This window comes from Melanerpes formicivorus, unplaced genomic scaffold (genome assembly GCF_026170545.1).
Source record: "Melanerpes formicivorus ecotype bairdi unplaced genomic scaffold, bMelFor1.0.p_v2 SCAF_45, whole genome shotgun sequence".
Lineage (NCBI taxonomy): Eukaryota > Metazoa > Chordata > Aves > Piciformes > Picidae > Melanerpes > Melanerpes formicivorus.
The window spans coordinates 3,066,704-3,080,708 of record NW_027142397.1 but is presented as its reverse complement, the minus strand read 5'-3'; the positions used below and the strand labels follow the sequence as shown (position 1 = coordinate 3,080,708).

At 55.7% G+C, this 14,005-nt stretch overlaps 1 protein-coding gene across 1 annotated transcript in view; it reads left to right on the top strand.

The window, feature by feature from the left end:
* CSMD2 (CUB and Sushi multiple domains 2) overlaps positions 1 to 14,005 on the top strand; it is a 376,465-nt gene that overhangs the window by 336,176 nt on the left and 26,284 nt on the right. The window contains exons 50-55 of the mRNA XM_068159296.1: positions 3,536 to 3,721; positions 4,698 to 4,892; positions 7,888 to 8,061; positions 8,731 to 8,904; positions 11,739 to 11,912; positions 13,552 to 13,740. Coding sequence (XP_068015397.1) covers positions 3,536 to 3,721; positions 4,698 to 4,892; positions 7,888 to 8,061; positions 8,731 to 8,904; positions 11,739 to 11,912; positions 13,552 to 13,740 — 1,092 coding nt within the window. The remainder of the gene's footprint in view (positions 1 to 3,535; positions 3,722 to 4,697; positions 4,893 to 7,887; positions 8,062 to 8,730; positions 8,905 to 11,738; positions 11,913 to 13,551; positions 13,741 to 14,005) is intronic.

The following is a 14,005-nucleotide window of genomic DNA, read 5'->3' as shown; positions in this document are numbered from 1 at the left end:
GTGTTTGCTTAAAGTGGGAGTGGGGAGGGCTGAGGCAGGACCCTGCCTCCCAGTTCCGTTGGCAAGGGGGAGCTGGGAAGCTGGGCAGGAGCTCAGATGGTGCTGGAGCCTCTGTGCTAGCATGGATGGGGGCAAACACCAAGGGCTGGAGTAGAGTCAGGGAACTGCTTCAGTTGGGAAAGCTCTCTGAGGTCACTGGGTCCAACCAGTAACCCAACCCCACCATGGCCACCAGACCATGGCCCAGAGCCCCAGGGCCACAGGTCCCTTGAACCCCTCCAGGCATGGAGACTCCACCACCTCCCTGGGCAGCCTGGTCCAATCCCTGACCACTCTGTCAGCAAACAAATTGTTCCTCATCTGCACACTAAACCTCCCCTGGGGCAACTTGAGGCTGTTTCCTCTTGGGCTGTTTGTGGTTACTGGGGGAAGAGCCCAACCCCACCTGGCTCCAGCTTCCTTGCAGGGAGCTGTAGAGAGCCAGGAGGTCTCCCCTCAGCCTCCTCTCCTCCAGACTAAACACCCCCAGCTCCCTCAGCTGCTCCTGGATGAGCAGAGGAACCACAGCAAGGCCAGCAAGCAGGAGGGGCTGTCATGGCAACTGTGCTTCCCAATTCCTTAGCCCAGCATAAGGAAGTTCCCTGGGGTACTGCTTTGCTTTAAAGACAAATCATGGAATCAAGGACAGGGGTGAGTGCTGCTAAGCCCTTTGCTGCCCTGGTGTGCTGGAATGCCTCCTGCTCAGCTCCCACATCTTTTGTTACTTCCAAGAGGTGGATTTGGGGGGGGAGGAATGGATTTTAAAGGTGGTGAGGAGAAATGGAGGAGGGAGGTGTGGGGAGGAGATGGAGGAGGGAGGTGTGGGGAGGAGATGGAGGAGGAGGGAGGTGTGGGGAGGAGATGGAGGAGGAGGGAGGTGTGGGGAGGAGATGGAGGAGGAGGGAGGTGTGGGGAGGAGATGGAGGAGGGAGGTGTGGGGAGGAGATGGAGGAGGGAGGTGTGTGAGGTGGGAAGGATGTGCATGGATGAGGCATCAGCTGACAGCAGCAGTTCACAGCAGGAACTGAGTCCCCAGGCACCAGTCCCCAGGCCACCAGGGAGAGTCAGAGCCAGACCATCCATGGCTTGTCACTGCCTGGTTTGGGAGCAGAGGGTTACTGAGCACCCCCAGGTCTGTGCCATGGGGTGGAGGGATGTGGGAAGAGGATTTCCCACAGGAGCTGCATGAGAAGCACTAAAGCCACCCTGTGCCATTCTGGCTCAGCTGAAGGTGTGATGTGTCAGGAGCCCCATGGGCACAGCCTGTGGGGCCACCCCATGGCAGCCACCAACAGGGAATGAGCCTGGGAGCCAGTTCAAGGCATTTTAGGCAGAGCCCTGCTCTGTCTTCCCCACTGAGAGGTGGACAGAGAGCAGCCTGGTCAGGATCTTGGTGCTGGCTGTCCCTCTGGAAGGGGCTGGCTGTGCAGCAAGGAGCAGGGCTTGCTGGTCTCCTTGGAGCAGCCCCTTTGGGACTGTCTCCCCCTCCCTCCTTCCCCTTATTTACATCAGGAATCTTAACACTGACCCTTGGCTATCAGGTGCCCGGGGATGGATGTGGGAGGTGAACAGCAGCAAGCTGAGGCTGTAGGAGAATCGGTGGTGGAGCAGCTCCCCCGCCTGGCCTCCGGGCTGCCTCCTCGCTGCTTCCCTGCTTCAGCTCCATCAAACCCAGTGCCCTTGGTTGTTAACCCCCCGACAGGGCTCTCAAAGCCAGCTGGCAACCTTTAGTGTTGGGCTGGACCCAATCCCTCACCCCTTCTGGTGGCCACAGGGCAGAGGTTTGGGAATTCGATGCCCAGCCCTGCATGAATTGCTCACCACAGTCAGCAGTGTCAGGAGAGGGGGAGCTGGAGGTGCCCTTAAGCACACAGTGGAGCTAACAACTGACATGTCCCAGAGCTGCCAGCAGAGAACAGAACCCTCTCCCCCTGCCCACTCCCCTCTGAATAATCTTTATTCCATGCTCCAGCCTCGCTGACATTCATGGGAGCAGCAGGGAAGGCTGTGCAGGGAGCAGCAGGGAAGGCTGTGCAGGGAAGGCTGTGCAGGGGGCAGCAGGGAAGGCTGTGCAGGGGGCAGCAGGGAAGGCTGTGCAGGGGCCAGCACTGAAAGCTGTGCAGGGAGCAGCCTGGTGCCTGCACACTGGAGGAGAGCACAAGCTGAGCTCATAGATCTTTGCTGGCTCTGCTGCCTATTTTTAAGCTGCTTCTTTGGGTGCTTGTTTTTTTTTTTCTCCTGTGGAATCCCAGCTGCAGATTTGCTTTCAGAGCCTCTGTCCCTTTTCCTTAGCACAACATCTTCCTGCAGACAGAGCTTCTGGACAGCTGAACCCCACTCCCATCCCCCCATAAGTGCTGCTGCTTCTTGGTTGGTTTCTTTCCTGGACCACCACATCCTCCCTGGGTCTCTTCCCCAGGCCAAATGTTGGGTTGGTTTCACACAGTCACCAGATGTTGAGGGTTGGAAGGGACCTCTGAAGATCATCCAGTCCAACCCTGCCCTGCCAGAGCAGGGTCACCTAAAGCAAGTCAAATAGAAACACATCCAGCTGGGCCTTGGAAGTCTCCAGAGGTGGAGATTCCAGCAGCTCACTCCATGACTTTTCTGGCAAGAGCCAGCTCAGCTTTCTCTCCATCCTCTTTGGTCTGATGCAACACCCAAAAGGAACCCTGCAGCTGCCAGGTGGAAGGGAAGGAGCAGGACTTTCCAGGTCCCCTCTTCTTCTGCCTGAGAATGAAATTGGTATTCAGCCTGGCTGCTTGTCTAGACACCCAGCCTTGTGGAGAGATTGGCCAAGCTCCTTAGCTCGCTGAAGTGACACCCTTGTGATTATCACTGCAACCAGGGATGTGCCTGCTGCTGCTAATGGGAGCCTGTGGAATTACTCACACCTATTAGCAACACCAGCACCTGCAAGGGGTAGGGAGCTGTGCTCCAGCATGGGCCAGCTCCTGCAGCAGGAGTGGGCAGCAGAGGGAGAGAGGGGATTCTGCCACTCTGCTCTGCTCTGGTGAGACCTCACCTGCAGGGCTCTGCCCACCTCTGGGACCTGCAACACAAGAGAGAAGTGAACCTGATGGAGCAGGTCCAGAGGAGAGGCACAAAGCTGCTCAGAGGGGTGCAGAACCTCTCCTGCAAGGACAGGCTGGGGAGGGACTGCTCAGAAGGGGCTGTGGGGATAGGATGGGAGGCAGTGGTTTGAAACTGGAGCAGGGCAGATTAAGGTTGGACACCAGGAGGAAGTTCTTCACTGTGAGGGTGGTGAGACACTGGAACAGGTTGCCCAGGGAGGTGGTTGAGGCCCCCAAGTCAAATTTGATGTGGCCCTGGGCATCCTGCTCTAGTCAGAGGTCTCCCTGCTGCCTGCAGGCAGGGGGATTGGACAAGAGGACCTTTGAGGATCCAGCCTCTGATGTTGGGATCTGGGCTTTCAGCTCCCCCCCAGACCCAAGGCACAACTGACTGAATTTGTTGGCTGTGCTCTTTTGCCCAGCTCTCTCCTGCGGCGTTCCCCGGGCCCCCAGGAACGGCGTCGTCTTCGGCAAGGAGTACACCGTGGGCACCAAAGCCTTCTACCACTGCAACCAGGGCTTCCAGCTGCAGCCTGGGGAGCAGGCCAGCACAGAGTGCCTGCAGGCAGGGCACTGGAGCAACGGGGACCAGCCCCCACAGTGTGTGGGTGAGTGTCTGCAGCCAGCCCAGCCCCGTCCTTCAGCAGAGGCTTCCAGCTCCGGCAGGGCCAGGGGCAGGAGTTCAGATGCCAGGCTTCTAACCCTGCAGAACTGGGGTCTGCTGTCCCCTCTCATGCTGTCTGTGCTTATCACTTGTCAAAAAACCCTGTCAAGGGGCAGGGCTGCTCACCAGATGAGTGACAGAGGCTCTCTATGAGCCCATTCCCAAAGGGAATGGAGAGAGGGAGGCTGCTGGGCTGGGAAAGAAACTGACCCAGCTGGGATGGAAATGAGAAGAATTCGATGAAACAGGTACAAACCAATGTGGAAACCAAGCCCTGCTGGCAATGACATCACCATTGTCACCACTGGTGCTGGGGGCAGCCACTGGGGAAGTCCCAGACTGGGCTCAGTGGCAGATGGGACCCAGATTCAGGAGCTGGATTCAGGGACACAGCAAAGAGGATCAAAGGCCAAATGGGCAGAGTCCTCCTCAGACAGTGGCCACTGCAAAAGAGGCTTGATCCTGGTGAAGCCTCAGCTTTATCTTGAAGAGATCCATGAGGTGCAATCCCTTATCCTGTCCACTGCCCCCCACAGGGGCCACCTCTGACTTCCTGCACCCCAAGGGGAGACTGTGGCACTGCCCTCGGTCTGCCCAGGAGCAAGTCCCAGCCAGAGCCTTTCTGCAACCCAGCCCTTGGTAGAAACTGGTTCACATCAGCTTCTCCCAGCTAGCAGCAGCCCCTGGCTGTGCAAACCTGCCCTGAGCTTCAGAAAGTGCCTCCCTGAGCAGAGCCTGAGCTGAGACATCCCAGCACCGACCAGTGCCGGTTGTGCTCTGGGCCAGAGCAGGACAGCCAGAGCTGCCAGTGCTGGCCCCCTGGTTGGAAAGCCACCAAGCTTGCTGGGAGGCCCTGAAGTGGCCTGGAGTGAAACACCTGCTAACATCTCTCTGCCTCCTTTCTCTCCCCTGGCTCCCAGCTGTCACCTGTCCCGACATCAACAGCATCGCGGTGGAGCACGGCCGCTGGCGCCTGACCTACGAGGTGCAGTACCACTACAACGCCCAGCTCATGCTCAGCTGTGACCCTGGCTACTACTACACTGGCCAGAGGGTCATCAAGTGCCAAGCCAACGGGAAGTGGAGCATAGGAGAGCCAATGCCCACCTGCAAAAGTAAGCAGCAGAGCTCAGGAGCCGGGCTGGGCCGGGGGGAGCTCCGTGGGGCTGGGGGCTGGGTGTCCGCTCGGTGGGTGAGCAGAAACCCCACAGCTCATGGCTCATGGAGCAGAGGGTCACAGAATCAACAAGGTTGGAGAAGACCTCAGAGATCAGCAAGTCCAACCTGTCACCCAACACCTCCTGACAACTAAACCCTGGCTCCCAGGGCCACATCCAAGCCTGTCCTGAACACCCCCAGGGATGGGGACTCCAGCACCTCCCTCTGGGCAGCACATCCCAAGGGCCAGTCACTCTTTCTGGGAAGAACTTTCTCCTCAGAAGTGTTCTGGAAGAAGAGAGTTTGGATGCAGGGAGCCATCATCTGTTGATTTGATTCTTGGTTTAATCCACCTAGACTCATGGAATAGTTTCAGCTGGCAAAGCTCTCCAAGGTCATCCACTCCAACCAGCAACCCAGCACCCCCATGGCCACTCAACCATGGCCCAGAGCCCCATGGCCACAGGTCCCTTGAACCCCTCCAAGGATGGGAACTCCACCACCTCCCTGGGCAGCCTGCTCCAATCCCTGACCACTCTTGCAGCAAAGAAATTGTTCCTCATCTCCAACCTTAACCTCCCCTGGGGCAGCTTGAGGCTGTTTCCTCTTGTCCTACTTCTAGTTACCTGAGGGAAGAGCCCAACCCCCACCTGGCTTCAACCTCCTTGCAGAGACTTGGAGAGAGCCAGAAGGTCTTCCTCCAGTCTCCTTTTCTCCAGGTTAAGCACCCCCAGCTCCCTCAGCTGCTCCTCCCCAGCCCTGTTCTCCAGACCCTTCATCAGCTTTGCTGCCCTCCTTTGGTCCCACTCCAGCCCCTCAATGTCCCTCACAGAGTGAGGAGCCCAAACCTGAGCCATTATTTGAGGTGTGACCTCACCAGTGCTGAATACAGGGCACTGACCTCTGCCCTGCTCCTGCTGGCCACACTCTTGCTGATCCAGGCCAGGCTGCTGGTGGCCTTCCAAAGAGTTCTGCTTGAGTTCAAGCACATCAGCTGCTCTGCTCCTGCTGGCTCCCAGCAGCTTGGCTGTCACTGCTGCCAGATGCTCTGAAGTTTGCATTTAAGAAGGAAACTAAACCCCCTCTGATTCCAAACCTAACCTCTCCCAGGTTGCAAAGACCAAGCTTGCAAAGCTTGCAAAGACCAAGCTTGCAGGGGCAGTGGTGTCCCCACCAGCAGCTCCCTCACTTGTCCTGCTTTGGAGCTTTGCTTCAGCCATAGGTGGAGGCTTTTTTCTTTCCTCTCCATGCCCAGCCAGAGACACAAAAGAATTCTGCTTCCAAATGGCAGCTTTCCCTCCCCTCCTGCCTCCTTTTGTTTCTGGAGCTGCAGCTGCCAGCTCTGGTGACAGATGTAGTCCTACCCCTGCTTGCTCTTCAGCCAGATCTGGGAGTGTGAGCCTGACCTCCTTTTATTTCCCCTGTGTTATTGCCACCTAAATCCAAGTGACAGGATCCTGGCACTGTGCTAAGGGCAGAAGCACCCAGCCTCAGCCTCTTGATTTCTTGTTGTGTGCAGAAGCTCCAAGAGGGTTTGCAGAGCTTTGAGGTAGAGAAAACAAAGAGCTGAAGGTTGTGGCTTCTAGGGTTCGATCTGGGAGCTGCCTTGCCAAGGGGCTGCAGGGCAGGCTCTGGCTGCACCCCACAAACCAGGGGTGTTTCAGATGGCTGTCCTCTGTGGGCTTGGGCTTCAGATGTCAGCTGTGTCCTGGGGCTCTTTGTGTCACTTTCTGTTTGGAAATCTTGGGTCATTTTGTGGCTTCCTGACTGCATCAACCTGTGGTTAGTCCTGGAAAGCTTCCTGTGTGAAAAGCTTCTCTGTCACAAACTTCTGGGGGTTCTTCCTGGCCACTCTTATCTGTAGGGCTTGCCTTGGGTCCTGAAGCACAAACTTAGAGAATCAGAGAACTGTTTCAGTTGGCAAAGCCCTCCAAGGTCATCCCCTCCAACCAGCAACCCAACACCCCCATGGCCACTAAGCCGTGGCCCCAGGTGCCATGGGCACACATTTCTTGAATGCCCTCAGAGACAGAGACTCCAGCACCTCCCTGGGCAGCCTCTTCCAGTGCCTGACCACTCTTGCAGGAAAGAAGATGTCCCTCACACCCAACCTCAACCTCCCCTGGTGCAACTTGAAGCCATTTCCTCTCATCCTATTGCTTCATCTCAGAAGAAGAGACCAACCCCACCTGGCTCCAACCTCCTCTCAGGAGCTGTAGAGAGCCAGAAGTTCTTCCCTAAGCCTTCTTTTCTCCAGGCTGAACAACCTCAGCTCCCTCAGCTGCTCCTCCCCAGCCCTGTTCTCCAGACCCCTTGCCCTTCTCTGGACCTGCCTCAGAATCCTTGCTGTAGAGTAGAGTAGAGTAGAGTAGAGTAGACCTTTGAGATCATCAAGTCCAACCTATCACCCAACACCATCTAATCAACTCAACCATGGCACCAAGCAGCCCATCCAGACTCTTCCTAAACACCTCCAGTGATGGTGACTCCACCACTCCCCTGGGCAGCACATTCCAATGGCCAATCTCTCTCTCTGGGAAGAATTTCTTCCTCACCTCCAGCCTACACCTCCCCTGGCACAGCTTGAGACTGCGTCCTCTTGTTCTGGTGCTGCTTTCCTGGGAGAAGAGACCAACCCCCACCTGGCTACAACCTCCCTTCAGGAAGTTGTAGAGAGCAAGAAGGTCTCCCCTGAGCCTCCTCTTCTCCAGGCTAAGCAATCCCAGCTCCCTCAGCCTCTCCTCACAGGGCTGTGCTCCAGACCCCTCCCCAGCTTTGTTGCCCTTCTCTGGACACCTTCCAGCATCTCAACATCTTTCCTAAACTGAGGGGCCCAGAACTCCCTCATGTCCCTTCCCCCTCATTCCTGGCTCCATCAATGCCTGGTGGTGAGCATCCCTGAGTGTGCCTGCTCCCAACCCAGAGCTCAGGGTGCTTTGGGGTCTCTCCTAGTTATCTCCTGTGGAGACCTGCCAACCCCTCCCAACGGCAACAAGATTGGCACACTGACCAGCTATGGGGCCACAGCCATCTTCTCCTGCAACACTGGCTACACCCTGGTGGGCTCCCGGGTGAGGGAGTGCATGGCCAATGGACTGTGGAGCGGAGCAGAAGTCCGGTGTCTGGGTAGGTGTGCAGTGTCCGTGAGGTTTGTTGGGAAAGAGGCCTGGGGGGTGGGTTGGGTTTGCTGCTGCTCCTGCTCTGGGTTCATTTATCATGGATTCACAGAATGGTTTGCAGTTGGAAGGGTGAAGATCATCCAGTTCTCAACACACACACCCCTGCCATGGGCACCTTGCTCTAGGGAATTGATAGAAGGAGGCATTGGAGGCTGCCATCCTTAACACTGAACCATAGAATGGGTTGGGTTGGATCATCCAGTTCCAATCCCTTGCCACGGGCAGGGACACCTCCCACCAGCCCAGGTTGCTCAAGGCCTCATCCAACCTGGCCTTGAACACCTCCAGGGAGGGATAATCCACAGCCTCCCTGGGCAACTTGTGCCAGTGTCTCCCCACCCCCTCTGGCGAGAATGTCTTCCTCATCCCCAGCCTCATCCTCCCCTCTTCCAGCTCAAAGCTGTTGCCCCTCATCCTGTCACTCCCAGCCTTACCCCAGAGGCCCTCCCCAGCTCTCCTGCAGCCCCCTTCAGGTGCTGGAAGGCTGCTCCGAGGTCCGCCTGGAGCCTTCTCCAGGCCGAGGGCAGCACGGTCCGGCGCCAGGGCGGTCGGTGCGCGGCGGTCGCAGGCCGGGCACCGCGAGCTGACGGCGCCGCTCTCTGTCTCCCCGCGGCAGCCGGGCACTGCGGCGTGCCCAGCCCCATCGTGAACGGGCAGATCAACGGGGAGAACTTCAACTACCGCGGCAGCGTGGTGTACCAGTGCGGCCCCGGCTTCCGCCTGATCGGCATGTCCGTGCGCATCTGCCAGCAGGACCACCGCTGGTCCGGCAAGACTCCTGTCTGTGTGCGTAAGTACGGCGACGCCGCTGCCGCCCCGCCGCTCCCGCGGCCGCTCCGCTCCGGCGCTTCGCCCCAGAGGCTGCCTCAGGGCGGCAGGGACCCGCAAAGGGCAGCTTGGCCGAGCCCGGGGCGGGCAGCAGGGGCACCTCCAGCTAGAGCAGGTTGCTCAGAGCTCCATCAGGTCTGACCTTGAGTGCCTCCAGGGATGGGGCATCAAAGGTCTTTTCCCACCTGGTTAGTTCTGTTCTGTTCTGTTCTGTTCTGTTCTATTCTATTCTATTCTATTCTATTCTATTCTATTCTATTCTGCTCTATTCTATTCTATTCTGCTCTATTCTATTCTGCTCTGCTCTACTCTATGCTGTGCTGTTCTATTCTGCTCTACTCCTATTCTATTCTATTCTGTTCTGTTCTATTCTGTTCTATTCTATTCTGCTCTATTCTACTCTATTCTATTCTACTCTATTCTATTCTCTTCTATTCTGCTCTATTCTACTCTATTCTATTCTATTCTGCTCTGCTCTACGCTGTGCTGTTCTATTCTGCTCTACTCCTATTCTATTCTGCTCTATTCTATTCTGCTCTGCTCTGTTCTGTTCAGCTCTATGCTGTGCTGTTCTATTCTACTCTACTCTATTCTATTCTATGCTGTTCTATTCTATTCTGCTCTGCTCTACGCTGTGCTGTTCTACTTCTATTTTATTCTATTCTATTCTACTTTATTCTATTCTACTCTATTCTATTCTGCTCTATTCTATTCTGCTCTATTCTATTCTATTCTATTCTGCTCTGCTCTGCTCTGCTCTATTCTCAATCACATCCCTGGGCAACCTGTTTCAGCGTTTCACCACTCACATTGTGAAGAGCTTCCTCCTGATGCCCAGCCTAAATCTGCCCCACTACAGTTTCAAACCACTGCCCCTGATCCTATCCCCACAGGCCCTTCTAAACAGTCCCCCTCCAGCCTGCCTGTAGGTCCCCTTCAGATATTCATAGTTATCATAGAATCATACAATTGTTGGGGCTGGAAGGGACCTCAAGGCTCAGCCAGCTCCAACCCCCCTGCCATGGGCAGGGACACCTCACACTACAGCAGGTTGCTCACAGCCACATCCAGCCTGGCTGCAAACACCTCCAGGCAGGAGGCTTCCACCACCTCCCTGGGCAGCCTGTGCCAGGCTCTCACCCTCATGGGGAACAACTTCTTCCTCACATCCAGTCTGAATCTCCCCATTTCTAGTTTTGTTCTATTTTTCTGCTGAAGGTTTCCTTCAGGTTGTGCCTAAGTTGCTTTGCAAGCAGTCAGTGTGCTGCACAAGCATCCTGAGGTGAGGATGAGGAGGGAGCTGAGTTGCAGCAGGAGTGGCAGTGCCGTGGGTTTTGGCTGCTTTGCTGCTTCCCTCTGCCTGTGAATTCCACTTTGCTTTGGGGGTTTTCATACCCTGAGTTTCTAATCACAGCATCACTTGAACCCCAGCATGATGGACTTCTGGAGATCACCCAGTCCAACCCCCCTGCTCCAGCAGGGCACCCACAGAAGCTTGCCCAGGAGCACAATGGCCAGGAGGGAGTTGGAAGCTCTGCAGAGGAGACTCCACAACCCCTCTAGGCAGCCTGCTCCAGGGCTCCAGCACCCTCACACCAAACAAGTTTCTCTTTCAGTTCAGATAGAACCTCCTGGGTTCCAGTCTGTGCCCCTTGTCCTGTCACTGGGCACCACTGAAAATGGGTGGGCCCAGCTGAAGGAGGGGTCTCTGTGACCACCCTTTATTGGGGTGCAGGAAGCCTCAAGGCAGACACAGCCCCACCAAGACTGTCACCACCTTTGAGCCCCCCACTCTGTGCTAGGGGAGAATCAATCTCCCTCCTCCTCTGCTCTGCAGTCCCAGGTCACCTTGCACAACCTGCTCATTTGTTTTTTTCCCCCAGCTAATTAAAGGCAATCTCTGGAGCTCTGAGGTGTTAATAAGTTTAATCACCTTCTTATCAATGGACAGAGCAATCCATACCTTTCCTATCATGATTCTCAGCTTGTTTGCTTCCAATCTCTCCTGGCTGCTTCAGAGCTTCATGTGCTGAGGCACACCAATGTGGAGAAGGTGGGAAGAGAGGAAGGACCTGGCAGTGGGTGTGCAGACCCCAGCCCAAAACCAAGAAACAGACTTTGGTCAAGGTTGGCAGAGGTTGGAGGATGTCTCTGATTCTGCTTGAGGGCTTCCCAGCTCAAGAGGCACAGGGATGTCCTACAGAGAGTCCAATGAAGGCCACAAAGTGATGAAGGGTTTGTAACACAGAATCATAGAATAGTTTAGGGTTGGAAGGGACCTCAAGGATCATCCAGTTCCAAACCCTCTGCCATGGGGAGGGAAGGCTGAGAGACCCTGGGGCTGTTTAGCCTGGTGAAGAGCAGCCTGGGAGGGGATCTGATCAATGTCCATAAATACCTGAAGGGTGGGGGGCAAGGAGGGTCCAGGCTCTTCTCAGTGGTGTCCTGTGAGAGGACAAGAGGCAATGGACACAAACTGGAACCCAGCAAGTTCCACCCCAACATGAGGAAAAACCTCATTGGTGTGAGGGTGCTGGAGCCCTGCAGCAGGCTGCCCAGGGAGGTTGTGGAGCCTCTTTCTCTGCAGACTTTCAAGACCCACCTGGATGTGCTCCTGTGTGACCTGCCCTAGGTGGCCTGGTGTGGATTCCAGGGTTGATGCAGGTGTTTTATGGTCTCTCCTTCCTTGGGAACCCTTTCCCCCCCCCCCCCCCCCCCCATGGATAATCCACTTTCTTCCAGGCAGAGGAAAACCCAAGCAACTAAACCAGCAACATCTCCCCTTTCTGATTGCAGCTATCACTTGTGGCCACCCTGGCAACCCTGCCAATGGCTTGACCCAGGGGACTCAGTTCAACCTGAACGATGTGGCCAAGTTTGTGTGCAACACTGGCTACAGACTGGAAGGGGCATCCCAGTCCCAGTGCTTGGCCAACGGGCAGTGGAGCAGCACCCTGCCCTCCTGCCGGGGTAAGTCACCTGCCTCCGCCCCAGGGGGGGTCATGGCACTTGTCTGAGCCTTCCTCCTTGGTTCCTCTAAAGCCCCCTCATCATAAATTCCAAGCCTGGTGGTTCCTCAGGAACCTGCAAGAGATGTTTGAGCTCTGAGGGCCTGTGGAAATCTCATGCAGCAAACCTGATTTCCCCTTGGGCTTCCCTCAGGGCTGCTAATGGACCCTTGCCCAAGCCCTGCAGCCCCCAGGACGCTGCAGAGTGTGATGTAAGCGAGGAGGACACCAGAGAATAGCAGGCCAGACCCTTAGCAGAAGTTTCAGGGTGGATATTGGGGGTTGGGGGTTTATAGTCTCCTTCCTTGGGACCTTATTCCCCCCCCCCCATGGTTAATCCACTTCCTTCCAGGCATAAAAGGAATATTTCCAGGTTTGGGTAACCCCAGCCCCGTTTACTCCAAGCAAACACCATGGTCCTTGGCCAGAGCCCTCTCTCCTGCTAGGCTGCCCTGCTTCCCACTGGGATCTGCACTCCAGTTCACTTCTCAGCTTCCCTCCTCTCCCTGCACTCCCTCCCTCCCTCCTCCCTCAATCCAAACTCCCTGTCCATGCTGTTGCTGCCTCAGTCAAGGAATCAAATGGTCCTCCACCAGTAGCAGTCCCAGCTGGGGGCCAGAGAGCAAAACTCTGCTGCTGAGCCTCACGAGGCAGGGTGAGACCTTGCAGCGTTGCCTCTGCTCTTTCTCTGCTTCTGGTTCCTTTGGGGCTGTTTGGGTTTTTCCTTAAGAAAAACAAAAAAAAAGGATTTTTTCAGCCTCTTTAAACCAAAAAAAAAAGGCACTAAAAAAATTTAATCCAAATTGTCCAATCTGTGAGTTACAATTTGTTTTTCCCTCCCCCCACCCCCACATTTCTTTGCTCAACTCATTATTATTATTATTATTATTATTATTATTATTATTATTATTATTATTATTATTATTATTATTATTGATTTTGGTTGGAGAATCCTCTGTTCTTTGTTACACCCTTTGTTATGGTTTTTGTTGTTTGCTTGGTTTGGGGTGGTTTTTGCTTTGTTTATTTTCTTTTTGTGTGTGTGTTCCTCCCTTCCCCTTCCCCTTCCCCTTCCCCTTCCCCTTCCCCTTCCCCTTCCCCTTCCCCTTCCCCTTCCCCTTCCCCTTCCCCTTCCCCTTCCCCTTCCCCTTCCCCTTCCCCTTCCCCTTCTCCTCTCCTTCCCCTCCTCCTTCCCCTCTCCTTCCCCTTCTCCTCTCCTTCCCCTTCCCCTTCTCCTCTCCTTCCCCTTCCCCTTCTCCTCTCCTTCCCCTCTCCCCCTCCTTTTCCCCTCTCCCCCTCCTTTTCCCCTCTCCCCCTCCTTTTCCCCTCTCCCCCTCCTTTTCCCCTCTCCCCCTCCTTTTCCCCTCTCCCCCTCCTTTTCCCCTCTCCCCCTCCTTTTCCCCTCTCCCCCTCCTTTTCCCCTCTCCCCCTCCTTTTCCCCTCTCCCCCTCCTTTTCCCCTCTCCCCCTCCTTTTCCCCTCTCCCCCTCCTTTTCCCCTCTCCCCCTCCTTTTCCCCTCTCCCCCTCCTTTTCCCCTCTCCCCCTCCTTTTCCCCTCTCCCCCTCCCTCTCCCTTCCTGTGGTTGGTTTGTTTGTTTGCAGTTGTAAACTGTTCTGACCCCGGGCACCTGGAAAACAGCATCCGGCAAGTGCAGCCAAGTGGGCCTCACAGATTCAGCTTTGGAACCACTGTCTCTTATCAGTGCAGCCATGGATATTACTTATTGGGGACACATGTCCTTACCTGTCAGGGGGATGGCACTTGGGACCGTGCCCTCCCCCAGTGTCTTTGTAAGTTCATCACAATTATACCCCCTCCACCCCCACCCCCCTCCCTGCACTCCCACCCCCACGTTGTCATCCCCTGTGGCTTTAGCTGAATGGTTATGGGGGGGAAAAAACCCAACCAACCAACCAAGTCTGGGTCCAGATCCCCTTTGTAATCTGCAAAGAATTGGTTCAGTTGGGAAAGATCTCCAAGGTCATCCAGTCCAAGCATCAACCCAACCCCACCGTGGCCATGGAAGCATGTCCCAAAGTGCCATGGCCAGGAGCT